The following is a 14,615-nucleotide window of genomic DNA, read 5'->3' on the forward strand; positions in this document are numbered from 1 at the left end:
CCTTGAAAGTGTGCAAGCAGTGTCCAGTGAAATCTCAAACTAATACTAAATTCTTAGCTAAGAATTCTCATAGTTAACGGTAGGGCTTCAGTGCCCTGTAATAATACTTTTCTTTTCTCCGCTGTTTTGTCTATCAGATACCAAATAAGTACTGCAAATATTGGGAAGCATGCAGATTGGTTTAACTTATATTACACAGGTAGCAGAATCCAGCTTGTCACAGAAAGCATGATACTTTGACCACCTTATCAGCTTAAAGAGGAAGATGAAAGACTCAAGACTGATTCCTCACTAGCCGTTGCTCCACCCCCAGGCTTCTGCTTTTCTCAGCTCAAGTGATTGATTCCCCACCAGTTGCTGCGCAGGCGCATTTTGACCCACAGCTCCCTCCAATTCCCCTTGCGGCTTCTGGATTTCTAAAAAAACAAGATCTAGAAGCTGTGGGGGGAACTGAAGGGAGCTGTGGGTCAAAATGCGCCTGCACAGCAACTGGTGGGAAATCGATTGCTTGAGCCTGGGAAGGCAGAAGCTTGGAGCAAGAGCAAATGCTGGTGAGGAATTGGTCTCTGTCTTTGTTGCTCAGAAGTTTGTGTTTCAGTTCTTGGCTTTGTCATATGGTGCTACTCCCATGTTTACTATTTTTTTCTTAATCTTGACTACTGTAGGTCACACAATCCAGCTTTTCCTGGCACAGAATTTAAATATCTGTTTTATTCAAGGTGTGCAGTTGCCTGGTAAGGAGACGAGTACAGCAAGAAGTGCTGTAAAGGCAATGAAAGCCACTGAATCTTGGAGTCACTTGAATCCAGTGGGTGGCCAACTTGCCTATTCTCATGTGAAAAATGTATGTCCCTCAGTGTAGATGCCTTGGTTGGTTGGGTGGGATATAAATCTCATCATCAATAAATAAAAAATAGATGATTATTGCAGGAGAGCTGCCCCAGCTAGAACACTTGTGTACCTCTAGATCAAGAAGGCAAATAAAGATAGGGGTTTTTTTTGTAGGGGAAGGCTGGTGATCAGCTCCGTTAAAGGCTCAAAACAAAGTGGGTGGAGATAAGACACTTTGCTGAGCTTTGCATATGGTTATTTGGTTGGGAAGGCTAAGCCTGATCCATTATCCACAACAAAAATTAGCTGTGGACATGGGGAAAATGCTCTCCCTTTATCTACGGGTGTTCAAGGAAAATGAGATTGCATGCCACAGAGCCATGTTATAACTTATTGTAGGGGGGGTGCATATAAGAAGCCATGAGTAGGTTTTTAGGAGGCCAAATACAAGTTTGAGGCACAAAGTTCCAGGAATTTTTATCACAGAAAGATGGGCTGGATGCTTCCCACACAGGAAAAAACAATCTGCATTGCTTCTACTGCTTCAGATGTTAGAAGCATAAACATTGGTGACACAGCATCCACATGGGGGCATTTTATGTGTATTTTCCTGTGTCTTTTAAGGACTTTCCCCCTTCCATGCATGCTCCACCCTGTCTCTGCATTGGCTTTCTGAAGTGGTGGTTGTCACAGCTGGTGTGACAATTTGCTGCCCCTTTTCATGTTCTTTGCTGTTCATATGCACAATAGGACTATGACAGTTCTATTGAAATTTGGAATATACAAATGGCAGTAGATTGTTATAGTACTACAGCACAGTAGTGATGCAATTAATATTCTTCCAGCCATCTTGCAGCATTCCCTCCTCATTCCTTACCAGGCAGTTGGGACTAATACTGCTTGCACCTTTCACCTGTAATGAAAAGGGCTGAAGACATCCTAGTTTTAATTTAAAAAAAAAAATGAATTCAGAGGAATCAAATTTTGAAGCAGAAATATATGTGGTATTATAGAGCTATGACATTTTTAATGTCATAAACCTTGTGATGGCACAGCAAGAAAAAACAATGGTGAGAAAAATATCACAAATGTGGATGGGATCTTTATATCAGGAAATTGTACCCCATGATGTTTAAATGCACTTGAACTGCATTCTGTGAGCATTTGGGAAAGAATTCTGGGAACAGGGAAAACCTGGAAAGAGCACAATATTGTATGGGATGCACAGCCCCGCCCCCAACACTCCAGTTTGAAACAAAGGTAGAGTCCAATGGAACCTTTAAGATCAACAAAGTTTTATTCAGGATGTGAGCTTCTGTGTGCACATGCACTTCCTCAGACAGTCTGAAGAAGTGTGAGTACATGTGAATGTTCACACCTTGAATAAAACCTTGAATAAAAAGGTGTCATTGGACTCTTAACTTCGTTCAGTTGCTTCAGACCAACACAACTACCCACCTGGATCTAACTCCAGTCTGAAGTTAAAGTGGGAGGGGAACCCTGTGTGGAAGCAGCCACTGTAGAACTTCATAGGATCCTCCTGCTAAGGAAATGCAACAGGCTGTGCCATTTGTATGGGTCCCAGGTCTGCCTAATGTTCACATCTTTCTGTACAGTACAGTGCTGTCAGGCATGGCTGTGGCCCATCTGGGAGTATGCATGGTAGAAGCATCAACATATAGTGGTGAATGTTGGCCTCCTTTAGTTTAAAGAGGAATAATTTAGAGGTGGGAGGAGCACAGCAGACATTAAGGGTGGCTTCAGCCTGTCGCTTCAAAGGCCCAGCAGGGAGAATTCCAACAGAGGATAACAGCAACCTTGAACCTATTTGCAGCAGTGTCTGACCACCAGTTGCATCCCTACTGAACCGTATTTGAAGGGGAAAGATCCTACAGGCGTATGGTCTATAGCATCAAAATGCTTTCAGCCCCATAGTGGCTGCATGAGGAGAGCTAGAGCTGCATTTTGGATTTTTTTTTTTTTTTGGAGAAAGAGAGAGGCTATTTACAGTGTATATTTTATTGATACGGGTCATAATTGCTGTATTTTTTTATCAGTGCTGATTTCCATACCGCTCCTAGCATGTGTGTCAAATACCATTGGTCCAGTAATAACAACAATAAAAAGTTTTTAAAATAATGTAATCCTTGCCTGCTCTCCTCATACATTTGTGTCTCATAGGCAGCACGCTGTCTTGACAATATTAACCGTGTTAGTGAAGTAAGAGGCCCTAGTAGTGGATGGATGAGCTTGCCTTGTGATAGCGGCTGGGATGTAAGATAACCAAGTTATTTCTGGACAAAAGCTTCTGTGCCTTTGGCAACTGCCTAACAAGAAGCTAATTCAGGGAAGCAGAAAAAGTCACGCTTGCTGGATTTCTTCATCTTGTTAAAAGCACGGAAACTTTGTAATGGAGTGCGGATAAGAAGATGATAGCTTTAATACGATTATCTTTTGGTCACTTCTTACTCTAGGGATTCCATGCTAATTTTATGGATGATGGTGGGCAAATTAAAATAGGAAATATTGGGTTATCCGGTGGAGGCTGGCTGTCCTGAATTAACAACACAGTTTCTAGTTGCAAAAACAGACTTCTTTTCAAATATGTACAGCTACTGTTCCCAAAGGAAAGTCCAGCAGTTGTATCCTGCAGTAACTCTGTGGCCCCATAATTGCTAAGACGTTTCCGTTTATCACACTTATATAGTACCAGTGAGTTTTCAAAATGCTTCTGTAATGTTGTATACAATCACTAAAATCCCCATAGAGTGAAAGGGGCAGAGGGCTGAGTTCAAAGGAGATACATTTTAAACCAGGGACTTCTGTGGCATGTAGCTCAGTCCCTTAGCCACTATGCTTGTGCTCTTACATTGAAGACAAGGTCATGCCCACCTCTTATATTGTATAAAGGATCAGAAGAATGCCTGGAGAGTGGGTAGAAACCATACTTCACTTTAGGTCTAACTTGCAGACCAAATGACACTTAACAGCAAAAACAAAATGTTGCCTACTATGCATCTGACACACACACAATGTTTTGCAGTTGCTTGAAAAGGTGCTTGTTGTTGTTTAGGGCTTTTAGAGCCTGCCCTGCTTGGCAAGAGGGCACTAGGTGCTATGGTCAACTTCTGCTGTAATTACAACTCATCTCCAGACTACAGAGATCAGTTTCTCTGGAAGACATAGCCACTTCAAAGGTACACCACAGAACCTAGGAAAAATGGAATTTGGAAGTGGAGCCAGAGAAGGCAGAGTTTTGGGAGGGGCGGGACTTTAGGGGAGGTATAATGCCATGGGCTGCATTCTCCACTGTTCCTCTAGGGGTGCCAATCCCTGTAGTCTGGAAATCAGTTGTAATTCTGGGAACTCTTCAGGCTCCACCTGGAGGTTGGTCAACCTTTGGCGCCATCCCCAGATCTTCAGGAACTTTCCAAGCTGCAGTTGGCAAACTTAGCATCAGGCCTATCCCTTCACTCATCTGGTGATCAGTTAGAGATCTCTACTGTGTGCAAGACAGCCTCATGGTTTAGGACTTCAGTAATTAGCTACTGAGGAGACGAGTAAACTACCGCAATGCTGGGCTGGGTCCTTTTGTTAATCTAATGTCAGTGTGGACATAATCTCTAGAAGTGATTTTCTCTCTCACCCACAACTACCATTGGATAGAAATGCTGCAGGGAAAAGGTTATATGCCTGTCTACATGGGGCCATAGCAGATACAGTGAGGATCACGGATCTCCCTCGCATTGCAAGAGGTAAACCACAGGTACGTGTAGCCCCAACTTGGATCAGGCCCCTGTGGGGAGAAAAGAGATTATTTAACTCTTCAAGCCTTGCTCATTTTTGTTAACTGAAACTATGGAGGGAAAAGTAAAACTTCAATTTTTTTGTACTTAAAAAAATGCTGACAGTTGGAGCGGGCAGTTTTGACTTTCAAAACTCTATGAAGTTTAAAGCTTTAAATTCATGCTCCCCCACCCCACCCACCCCCACCCCCGGCCATATCTGTAACCTATTTTTCACAGACTGATGGGAAGTTTTGGATCTTTGCACATCTATTTTTTCCCTATCCCCTTTTGTTGTTGCAACCATTCTAAACTAGCTATTCCTTCTTTCCATTTTCTCCCCATCAAATATGTTGTATGAAATGAAGGGAAAGAACCCCTTATATTGTGAGCCGCCATGAGCGTGCTTCGGCGGGGAGGGCAGGATATAAATAAAATAAAATAAAATAAATTATTTTTTGCAACTGGAAATAACATAAATGTTTCACTTGTAAAATATAGCAGAAACTCACTAGACTTCTGGAGATTTAGGATTACAGTAGAGATTGGGGAAAGTCCAGAGTGTTGCCTGACATGCTGATGTCACATCCAGGCCTTTACCTGGAAATGACAGTGGCACATTTCTCCCCCATGCATTTCTCCTGCTGGACAAGATGCACAGCTGGGTGGGGGCGGCAGTGCCCATCCACTAGGAGGTTGCCCACCCAAATCTGACAAATGACAAGCCTAAAATTCACAAATTCTATGCTGGTTGCAGCATCAAAGCAACAGAGAACAGCTGTGACAGCTTTAAACGGTAAATAGATTTGGGGGAAACAGCCCACTTCAAGTGAGGCATGAAGTTTCTGCCATACTGGGATTTTTAATTTTTTTTAAAAAAAAAAAAAACAATACCTAACTCTCAAGCACTAACTCTAAGGAGCTACAGCTGCTGCAAAATGACACACTTCAAGCAGCCCCATAGCTAGAAAATTATTGGTGGGGGTACATGCCCCAACATGCCTATGTAACCTGAAAGTGACATAGGTACGGGGCGGTGGGGGGGGGTGTTGTTATGCTCTGGATTTTGGGCAAAACTCTTGCAGTAGAAGCTCTTATGGAAGGGATTGGCAAAGTTTTTCTTTCTGTGTTTTCTTTCTGAACAAAAGGAATGCTCCCCCCCCCTCTCCACTTGCACTTTTGTGCGGCCACATTTCCTGCAAAAACACATTTCTCTCTCCCACCAGCTCTGGCTGGCACCCACAGCAGACATACCTGTGCAATCTCTCCCCCCCACACACACACACCCCGTTCAGCCTCAGGTTACTCTTTGTTGCTTTGTTCTGATATGCAAACAAGGCACAAACACATGAAGGGCAAAAGGTGCTTTAAAACAAAAGGCAAATCTGCCTGCACAACAGTGAAAATACAGCTTGTGTGAGCATGAAATGCTCCTGAACTGGCATTTTTCAGGAAAATGCTCCTGCCTCACCCTTGCTGCTAATCCACAATCTGAGCACAGGTTGCAGCCTTTAATCATTTATGCTCTCTGTTTCTTTGCTTTAAGATGCAACTGCTATTTTCCTCTATATCCTTCTGTTTTGGCTGCTGGGGCAGGGGCAGGGGGCTGGAATAAAATAAATCTGATACCATAAGCAGCTACTAGCAATACATTCCATGCCGTCTTGCAGGAGGAGTGGTAGGATATCACAGGACACTTTCCCACATCATGGAATTGGCTGACTGATTATTTCTGCTGATTGTGAAGAACATTTTAACACCATCCATTTATTGTACTGAGTTATCTGCACTGTATATTTTAAAACTGAAAATGGAAGATTTACATCTGCTCTTGTCTGTCATATAATGCCAGGAGGTTGGGATGTATGTGTCTGTCTTAAGCACGGATGGCATTTAAGTCTTTGGACACAGCATGTTTTGAGAGCTACAGGGAACTGGCAGTATTTTAATCTGAGAAAACTACTGACCACCAAGTGAGGCAAAGGGCAGCATAAAAACCAATATTCGCTAGAACAATCTCGTTCAGCCTTCAAACAGCACCAGAGCTTTGGACAGTGTTACAAGAGTTTTAAGGGCATGTTCTAAAAAAACAAAGAAAAAGAGGTTGGGAATGGTAAACTTTAATGCAGCTAAAATTAGTCGCATAAATTCCATTGCAAGTGATAAATCTTAAATTAGTTCCAGCAAATTTAAATTCTGTTGAAACTGAGGGAATTAAGTGCAGAACACTTCAGCTGGTTATTGGGACTACTAATACGTTAGTGCCGCAAATGCACTCTGGTTGCCCTCAGGAAGTGTTTTGCTGGAGAACTGCATTTTTTCTGCAACAAATGGAGGCTACTGCATTTTTCTGGAGGGTTTGTTGTTCTATATAATTTATTTGGTTTATTTATAACCCTACTTTAGGAGGATAGCATTTTGCCACTGTACTACTCAAGCAGGGAAACATGTAGTTCTGAACATGCAGTTCTGAACAGCAAGGGAAACAGAAATACCTGAAATCTTTCTTGCATCTAAACTCAATCACTGCATGCCCATTTAATCCTTTTCTTCCAGCCCCCCTTCCCAAAGGTTGAGCCCAAACTGCTCCAGTAGCTCTAGAAAACTCCCATTCATTTTTCCCCTGCATGACCAGAAGAAAGGCTGCCTGGTTTGTTCGAATTGCACTCCCTCTCTCCTTACACAGTTAATGTCATCATACAGCTGAGTGATGACTTGTTGATCAAAAAATTCCCAACTGAGTGGGATCAACCATGTGGCAAATCCAGTGAGTAGGAAGGTAAAGCAAGCTGCAGGAAGGTAGCACCATAGCAACCAGGGGAAACAATGGCACCTGTTTTCATAGAAGGGGCAAATACAAACAGTCTTTTTTTCCACAGGAAATTTACCCACATGCACACAGCCAAAACTGCTACTTCTACCACTATCCACCCCCTTCCCCCGATAGACTCTTCAGCACACACAGAGCATTACCATTTTCACTGTGTATGAGGCATCCAAGAAGGTAAAAGTCAGAATGACAGCACTTTCTGAGCTTGCTGTCCCTTGTTGGGTCTGCATGCTGGTGCTTAAGGGCCCACACCGGGGACCCAAGTCCTCTATATTTCTAGAACTGGTGTGCTTTTTTTTTCTTTTTCTTTTTTTAAAAACCCTTAGTCCAATGTTATATACTGCTCTTTTTCCAGGTTAAAGCACAAATCTCCCATAGGTTATTTGGAAGAAAATAATAATCACACCATCTCTTTGCTCCAAGACTGGTGTCCTGAAAGCAGTACTAATGATGGAATATGCCGCCACTGATGCTGGATTGAGGTGAGCAGTAGGAAAGAGTCCTAAATTCTCCCCCGTTAAAAATCATGTGTGTCGAGGGGAGGGGGCTCCAGGTAGAACCTGTCCTCCTTTACTAACTTGGCTTGTGGGCACTTCTGCAAATATAAAGCCTTTTTTGAGAAATCCTGTAAATTCCCTGTCCCTGGTAGTAATATTAATCAGAGGGGAAAAACAGTCCTAAAGGAGGAAAGTAGTAGAGGCAAGGCACAAGCAAGCAGGCTGGCTCTAACTGCAGCCTAAGCCTATGCATGTAAATGCAGAAGAACGACGTAATGAGTTCAGTGGTATTTCCATTCTGCTAAGTGTGCATAAGACTGGAGACTTAGTTAAGAGCAATGGTCTTATTCCGATTTGCTGCTTAAAACGTATTATCTTTCTATCTAAATACAGAACCGTTGATACGTACAGGTGGTTTCCTTCACTATTTCAAGGAAGCACATTAGTTACCTTTTAAGTTTTTAAAAAGCAACAATACATTTCTATGACTGGCTTCTGTAAAAATGCACGATCAATTCAGTCTCCCCACAAATCAGATTGCCAGTATATTACATCAACAGTTCGCAGCAGTTCACAAGAAGGAACAGACAGGAAAACTTGTGTATGTGATCGTTGTGTCCTTGATGCCAGGCATCAGAATAAAGAGGCAGCACAGTCTTAAACAGGAGCACAATTTAGTAATACAAATTCTTTCTCTATGTATAGCTGTGGTAACAGCTTCCCCCTCCCCCCCCACCCCGGTTCTTTCTAAGTCCTGGAGTGGATTATGGCAGTCAGAAACACTGACCTGGGTTACAGGAGCAGTTGTCACAAACACCATGGAGATAAAATCTGTTGACCTTTGTGTGGCTACTTTAGCTGCAGGATAAGCCTCACACACATTATGGTCCCATGAGTGTACTGAACATTCCCACATATACCCAAAACCAAGCAGTCACATGTGTCTTCAGACTGAATGAGATCTTGTGTGTGTGTGTGTGTGGGGGGGGGGGGGTTAGTGGTCCTCGTGAGACATTTGTCAATTCAAAGCCACCAATCTGTGAAAGAAGACTTGAGGAAGTGATTTTGGCTGTACAAGGCTGGCACTCATCCCAAGACCACTATAGGCTACCTTCTGTTTAAACAACACACACATACTGGAACATACTGGAACCTTGGTGCACAGTTTCTTCTTACTGATGACAGAACAAGATGTGGTACCTGAACTGCTATTTGAAGTCAGTCAGAAAGAGACATAACTAGCACTTTCCAGTGAAGCTGGCGACAGAACAGATGTCATTTTGCACAACAGCATTCGGAAACAGAATGGCTATTCTTTACCAGAGAGGATGATGGTTCTGTATCAGAACCAATAATCGAAGTCTAAACAATCAACTTCTTTGTTGACTGCACCTGAGGGCAGATTACATTTGAAAATGCCAGAGGGCAGTAACCAAGAGATCACTTCCAACTTCACAATGACAGGGAGGGAGCAATTTGCTTCCAATATGTTTTGGTAACTGCTGCTACTAAGAACTATGCCCTGATATCCCAGTATGTAAATACCGGTACTTCTGTGACATGACCTGAATGGCAATGCTAGCCTGATCTTGTCAGATCTCAGAAGCTAAGCAGGATCAGCCCTAGTTAGTATTTGGATGGAAGACCAACAAGGAAGTCCAAGGGGCTCTATGCAGATTCAGACAATGGCAAACCACCTCCGAACCTCTCTTGCCTTGAAAACTCTACAGGACCCCCATAAGTCAGCTGTGACTTATCAGCACTTTCCAACATCCAATGGTTCTGCAGTACTGTGCACTCTTTTTATGAGTATTAAGAATGGAAGCAAGTTGAGGTAGTTTATAAATTCTGCTTCTACAACACTGGTGCAGACAAGGTTGTTCAGCATAAGCCACAGGAGATGTAACAGATGAATTAGCTAGAAAATGGGTTGATACAGTCTGTATAGGGTGCTGCCGTAGCTAGAGAGTTGTGCATTGCAGAAGTCATGTATTTCATGCAAGACTGTGTACTACCGGACTTTACTAGCTCATGGCAGTAGGCAGCACAAACTTTTCTTTTCTTTTTTTTTACAATCACAGGCGTCACTAGATTCAGTTTATTCAAATCCATACATTTCAATGCTGCTGATACAGGATGGCCAGGAGATATACTAAATAGAATTTAAGCTACTGCACAAAGGTCAGTTTCACTGTCCTTAGAAGAATATGGTTCATAATGGGGAAAGTGGAGAATGCAGGGCTTGGTTCACAGTTCTATTTCTCCATTCAGAATAGAGACATTACATAATTCATTGAGATCCCTGTCACTCTTCTGTTCTAAAGGTCAATCTTTTTTTTTAAAAAAAGTGTACAACAACTGCTTTTCAAGCAGAGAGCTTCACAATTCAGCCTAGCTACAAAAATAAAATTGTAGGAAGACAGACATGTAAATGGTATAAAGACACCACAGAAATGCAACACAGGTGAAATGGAGGTTAAAAGGTGCGAGGTACCCGCCGTCGCCCAAAGTTCCTGGAATCAGCTGATGTGGGGAGCTGAACGGTCATTTGTCACTGTAGGTTTGAGGTGAACGTTGGCAAAAGGATTCCTGCAGGAAAAAAAAAAGCAAGGCACAGCTTTAGGGAGATGAGCTTTAGGGATTGAGTGGCCTTCACTGAACAGAGACAAGAAGACAATGGTGGGAACAAGGATAATGAAACATCAACAACATTAATGAGAAACACAGCTCCCATTACCATGAGAAGAACATACATCAATTTTTACTAGACTCACACACAACTGTGGTTTTAAATGGAAGGCAGTTTGGTTCTAAGTGGCTGAGTCTTAAATGTTTCAGTGTTTGCCTTTATGATCTTTTCCATTTTTGCTGTTAAATATGGTGGAGCACTTCAGAAAAAGGACAGATGGAAAGAGACAACTTTCCTCAAAGGGAGAGCAACACATAAAATGATCATTTTTAGTATGTGCAAAGAAACCACCTGTCAACATTTGGACCGATTTCCCACTAACCCTACGCCACTGTGACATTCCTCTTTTCAGTGCAGCATCCTTTTGATTTCCCACTATCTGCCCAGGGGCTTCAGCAAAGATTGGCGGTTTTGTGCAGCAAAGAGAAACGGGTTTTTAGTAGTTTCTCTTTGCCACACAAAAACACCAATGCTAGCTGAAGCCCCAGGGCAGATGATAGGAAATCGGAAGGACGCCGCACTGAAAAGAGGAACGTCGGAGTGGCGTAGAGTGAGTGTGAAATCAGTCGTAGTGACAGGGAAATGTCATTGAGGGTCAAAATCAGATTCAACACAATCCATTATTGTTAGATTTGAGTCCAGTAGCATCTCAGAGACCAACAAGACTTTTAGGGCACAAGCTTTTGAGAGTCACATTAGACACAGCAGAATCGAAGTGGAGAGCTTCTTGAACCCAGAAACTGGTTGGTCTCTTAGGTGCTACTGGATTAGAATCTCTCTGTTCTACTGCAGGCCAACATGACTGTTCTCTGAAACTAAATCCATTATAAGTCTCTAGAAGTTTTTTTTTAAGCTAATAAATTAGCCTCAGGTGGCTTTTTTGAAGTCTAGACTAATGCTTGCCTCTCCTGGATGTTTTCAATCACTTAAATTACCGCTCTGACACTACAAATAGTTCCATAGGAGAAAGAGATCAGTACAAACACTTGAGGCTACTAATTAGTTTGTTGTGTTTTAAAAAAAAACATAACCTTGAAAGATCCTAATCAAAGATCTCTCCTGTCATGTCTGGTTTCACTCCAAGTGTTGCACCTGATGTTATTCATTATTACGAGGAGTCCACCAAAATAGCCTCCACTCTTGCCTTGGAGACGTGGATCCTATGCTTTGTTCCACATGCGCTTCTCTCTGAGGGCTGGGAAGACAGTCCTCTGTTGCAGAGCACTCTTTCTTTTGCACAAGACACTTAGATTTGCATCTTTTTCGTAAACCTCCAAGTACCTACAACAAGAAGAATCAAGCTCCGCTACAGTGCCCAGAGAGATGAAGAACACCAAAGCTGATGGATCCAACCCATGGAGTTTTAACACTCCACAAGTTCAGTATCCATATAGCTGAGTAGGAATAATCACCAATTAGACTTTGGTGACATTCTCATGGCAACAGTAACAAGAAACCGGATGAGCCAAGACCACTAAGAAACTTGCATTTAGTACCATAAGGACTCAGAGGGATGTAAAGTCCCCAGAAGTGTGTGTGTGTGTGTGTGTGTGTGTACGTGTGTGTCTTTGCATGCCTGGAAGTCATAGTGACTTCCGGTAACCCCTAGTGAGGCCTAGGGTGTTTCAGAAAGGTGGCTTGACATGGACCCTGGCATTCCTTGGAGTACTTGCGAGGGTTGGCCCTGCGTAGCTTATGAGATCAGGCTTGCCTGGGCTATCCAGGTCAGGGCCCAGATTTTTTTTTTTTTTTTAAACACCTATTGTATTGGGCAAGAAATTGCTTCAAAAGAGAAGTGCAAAACAAAGGCTCTTGAAGATTGGGGCAAGACATTAACATAATCCAAGACACATCCCACAAGGGAGAACATATTTAAATACATAGTCTGCATGACCTAACGGGCAAAATTACACAAAGGTCAAAGAAGAACCTCTTTTGCCAGGAGAAATCATCTCTAGGAAAAGGCTTCCTTAGCATGCTTGATGTGGAGAAGGAAGCTACCTCGGGGCCGTATGTTCATTTTAAAGGTCTCCCAAGCAACTGGAGCTATTTTCAGATTGAGTTATTGTTGTGCCCCCCCACTTGGGGAAAAAGCACATTTTATGGATATTTACACTGCACCCACAGACACAGCGCTGCTGCCTCCAGAACATCTTGCATCTATCCAGGGCAAGCTGCTTCTCTCCTGAACACTCGTTAACTGACAAGTAGTTATTGTGGGCCTACTGCACTTTCAGGTGCAGCCTGCTCCAGCATAGCCAAATCTAGAGCCTGACTAAGGTTATATAGGGTGGATGTGGAGGAGGCATTTCCAACCAATAGCTAAATGCATTCCTGATCTTTCCTGGCACAGAGAGATTTGAGGGGGTGTCACATCTGCTGCTTATCAACAGGCAACAATGTACTGAGTTTGGCTCAGCAACGGAAAATGGTGCATGAAGTTTGGCCAGGTCTTTTGGGTTTATGCCAAGGAGAATATATTCCAATCCCTACAGTCTTCTCGCCATAAGAGACAGCCTGCTGTACTTTCCACATAGATGCTATACAGAACATGGGGAATGTACAACACAGACACACACACACAAGTTGACAAAAACACACTTTGTACAAGTGTTACAGAAATTTATTGAAGTTTGCCTTTTTGAGCTCTGGGGATCTTGCAGAAGATTCACTGTCCTGGATGTTGTTAATATAGAGGCAGGTGGAATATGGTACAGGGAAAGTAATGAGTTATACTTCCTACAAGATTGCCATCTATAGAATACTGGTTGGATCTGAAAGGTCTCATTCTTACAGTTCTGGAAAAGAGAGCACCTTTGAAAGTTTTGTCCCAGGCCTAAAAGCAGCACATGGGAGTCATCGGTATGCACTTTCCACTCATAAGAAAAGCCTCAGCTGCCGTGGACTATGCCTTATTTTTTTTTCTTGGGGATAGTGGCATGCATTCATCTCCATTTGCTTGTGTTTCTTGCCTGTCTTGTCTCAGGCTTGCTGCATGCTTTCATTTCATCCTATTGCCTTCTGTTTTAGATGCAAAAGAACAATATGTCTCACACGAAGAGACAGGTTATCTGCCAATAGTGGCTATACACAATGGAATGCTATTTCAGCATCACAAAACCAAATGTGGAAGGCAAAATGCTGGTCGCTGGATAACTGAACAATAGCTAGGAGTACAATTAATTTACTTACCATGTTGAAAGAACATGAGGCACTAAATAGGTCCTACCTTGCACAACACTGCATTATTCCCAAGTTTTTGGGATGGATAGAATAAAATACAGACTGGCACCTAGCACAATCACTAAACAGTTTCTTTCTGAAAAGGGGGCTATTCTTTTCCCTAGAGCTATTAGGAACTTTTGAGCCATCAGTGCATAGATCAGTGCCAGATATATGCTCTGAACACAATCCTCTAAAAGCACCACTTTCCACAACACTGTTGCTGTTATAACTGCTGTAGAGATACAGCTTATATTTGTGTATAACTCAGTTTCCCTAAAGGATCACTGTATAGAACACACACAATAAATACAGCACCAGTGCACACATCCTCTTCCCAGGGCAGAGGATGTCAGAGCACAGGATGGCCATAGTCTGTAGCAGATTGAGCTAAATATCTGCTCAAATAGGTGGGGAAAGTTTTTTTAAAGTCTCCTCCAAAAGCCATGTCTGGTTTAAAAATAAAAATAAAAACACAATAAAGGCCCAATCATCAAGAAACCTTCCCACTGAGGCAGGCAGCCGCCTCTTTCTCTTGATTGAAAAAAGTGATTGTTAACTTGAACCTCAAAGGAAATCACGGGGTGATAACAGACCGGTATTTTGGGGCAGTTGGGAGGCATCTTAAATTGGGCCGGCTCAAAAAGAGCCGCCCTGAAGCCTCCACACGCTCCCCTGCAAGCCGTTCCCATCCCGTCTATGGGGTGATATGGGTGTGTTCAGATGGCTTTTGCACACCATTCGCATCACTCAGCTTCCCC

General features: G+C 42.8%; 1 protein-coding gene across 7 annotated transcripts in view; it reads right to left on the bottom strand.

Annotated features, from left to right (window-relative positions):
• Positions 1 to 10,027: 10,027 nt before the first annotated feature.
• The window catches only part of BAIAP2 (BAR/IMD domain containing adaptor protein 2), a 201,266-nt gene continuing 196,678 nt past the window's right edge, over positions 10,028 to 14,615 (bottom strand). For all 7 annotated transcript variants that reach the window (XM_060253422.1, XM_060253419.1, XM_060253415.1 and 4 more), the window contains one exon: positions 10,028 to 10,532. Coding sequence is in view for 4 of the 7 variants with exons in the window: in XM_060253419.1 (XP_060109402.1) it covers positions 10,463 to 10,532 (70 nt within the window). In the remaining 3 variants the exon portion in view is untranslated. The remainder of the gene's footprint in view (positions 10,533 to 14,615) is intronic.

Source organism: Heteronotia binoei, chromosome 13 (assembly GCF_032191835.1).
Source record: "Heteronotia binoei isolate CCM8104 ecotype False Entrance Well chromosome 13, APGP_CSIRO_Hbin_v1, whole genome shotgun sequence".
Classification (NCBI taxonomy): Eukaryota; Metazoa; Chordata; class Lepidosauria; order Squamata; family Gekkonidae; genus Heteronotia; species Heteronotia binoei.